The sequence below is a fragment of the Apaloderma vittatum genome, unplaced genomic scaffold (assembly GCF_000703405.1).
Source record: "Apaloderma vittatum isolate BGI_N311 unplaced genomic scaffold, ASM70340v1 scaffold26051, whole genome shotgun sequence".
NCBI lineage: Eukaryota > Metazoa > Chordata > Aves > Trogoniformes > Trogonidae > Apaloderma > Apaloderma vittatum.
In genome coordinates, this window is record NW_009701171.1 from 1 (window position 1) to 2,189 (window position 2,189).

The following is a 2,189-nucleotide window of genomic DNA, read 5'->3' on the forward strand; positions in this document are numbered from 1 at the left end:
ATCGCTGCCGCCCAAGAGGGACGCAGGGGGAGCCCCCTTGTCCACCATCACTCACCCCGACGCATGCTCCGACAGAGAAACCCACTGTCTGGCCAACCAGTTTTATTGTTTGGAGTCCAAAGATAAAGCAGTCGACACACTTGCAGCGGCCGGTTAAAGCGGAGGCGCGACCCCTCGCTCCGCGGGCGCTGACGATGGGAGCCCCTGAAAGTGCTGGGGCTCCTCCTTCCCGCCCAATTTACAGAGATGAGCGTTCTCCTCTCCGGAGGCGGGTGACAGCATCCCGGTAAAGGCTGGGGACAGCACCTGACGAGCCCTTCTAGAGAGGGTTCAGCCCCTCCTGGGCGAGCAGCTGTGTCCAGCGAGAACAACCGGCTTGTAAACCCAGCACAGCTTAAAGTGTTGGCCCAGGCAACCGCCGCAGTCACCGCAGTCAACGTTCACCCCCTCCCCGGCACATCGAGGAGCTCCGATTTCCAGCTGCCAGCACGGAAGTCTTTAAAATACACGGACTCGACCGGCAGCGCGGCGTCATCCTTACCCGGAGCCGGCAGGTGCCGCGGTCTCGTAGCTGCTGCTCATCTATATTTCATCGCGTCCCCTTTCTCTCGCTGCGGAACGGCGCGTGCTCTCGCCGAGGTCGGCTCAGGCAGGACGAAGCTGTAGCGTTGTTCTCAGCAGCATAAATACGTGTATTCACAGAGAGGATTTTGTTCAAGGCCAGTGTCAAAATATTCCCCTTCGCCCCGTAGCAGCACGTCCTTAATTACAGGTCAGAAAGGGGCTCTGCTCTCTTCTCGTGAAGCGAGGCTGGCCAGGAGGACGCAGCCAGCTCCAACGTCTCGTTTTGCTTTGCTCAAAGTCGTTAGAAGGGGGAAAAAAACCAAAACCAAACAAAAAAGCGATCAGTTCAAAAACACGGACATCATCACTTCACCGGTCTTTGGTACGGACACTGGCCACAACCACCCGACGTTTTGACACCACAAGCACATGGCATGCGTCGAGGGTAAGAGGTGCTTCAAAAAAAATAAAAGGAAGAAAGAAAAACACTCTCGAAAAGCCACTCGCCAGCCACGTGCCCCGAATTTCTGCTGCTTTTTAAACACACACCATATTCATAATTAATTTTATCCCCCAAGTCCAAGTAGAAAACCGCAGCTATCGCTTCCGCTCGCCTTTCTGTGTCCTTTTCTTCTCCTTCTCCTTCCGCTCCTGTCTGGCCAGCTTTTCCTTCTCTCGCTGGAGTTTATCTTGCTCTTTTTTCTTCTGGAACTCGTCGCGCAGCAGCTCCCGTTCCAGCTTCCTGGCGTTCAGGACGTCCTCCACGTTGGTGTTTCGGAACAGCGCTGCCGGCGCGTTAAGGGCGGGCAAAGGCTGTGGTGAAGCCGCGCAGCTCCCGCTCTGCAGCGCGATTGTGGGGCTCTGGATGAGACACCAGCTTAAACTGAGCCCCCGGGATGGTTTATTCTACCTCCCCCTTGCCCTACCGCTCCCTCGCCAAGCGGGTGTGGAATTTGGGAACAAGGAACAGAGAAAGAAACAGGAATCTCTGCTTGGTTTACCGTAGGGTGAACGCACACTCCCTAGGGAAGGATTTTTTCCGAGAGAAATCGAGTCGCCTGCAGGTTCTTAAGGCTGATACGTAAAAAGATTTGTAAGAGGAAGCAAAATACCCACGGTACCGCTTCCTCAGGTGGGCTGAACACAGCCCTGGGACCTTGTCGTGGGTGTGAGCCTGAGGGGTTTTTAGGAAAAAGCGAAACTTGGAGAGCCTCCCCCAGCCCAGGCAGGAGCTGGAGCAGGACCTGCCTCTGGCCAGAGCCCGGCCCAGCAGCGCCTGCGCCAAGGAGGCATCGGAGAGGCGGCGCCGCTGATCTTTCTTTTGGTTTTGTCTCGTTTTGAGCCGTCCTGTCTGTAATGTTGGGGAGTTTTCGTTGGAGGACAGGGAGGGGAGAGGAGACCAGAGGAACGTTGCCCGGAAGAGAAAGAGGGGGAGAAGAGTCCCAGGGGAGAAGGAGAGGGGGAAGGCCCCTGCAGCCCCTGGGGGTTGGGGCGAGTGCCGGCCGGCTGAGCGAACCCACGGCGGCAAGAACGGCCAGGACGTGTCGGTGCCTGCAGAGCCCCGAGTGAGAGGGCAGAGGGAGCGAGCATCAGTGGGGGACGTGCCCGAAGCCATCAGGCCCCGA

At 57.3% G+C, this 2,189-nt stretch overlaps 1 protein-coding gene across 1 annotated transcript in view; it reads right to left on the reverse strand.

Annotated features, from left to right (window-relative positions):
- Positions 1 to 1,161: 1,161 nt before the first annotated feature.
- The window catches only part of CCDC43 (coiled-coil domain containing 43), a gene marked incomplete at its 5' end in the record, with an annotated part of 3,946 nt that continues 2,918 nt past the window's right edge, over positions 1,162 to 2,189 (reverse strand). The window contains one exon of the mRNA XM_009879066.1: positions 1,162 to 1,377. Within this exon, the coding sequence (XP_009877368.1) occupies positions 1,162 to 1,377 (216 nt within the window). The remainder of the gene's footprint in view (positions 1,378 to 2,189) is intronic.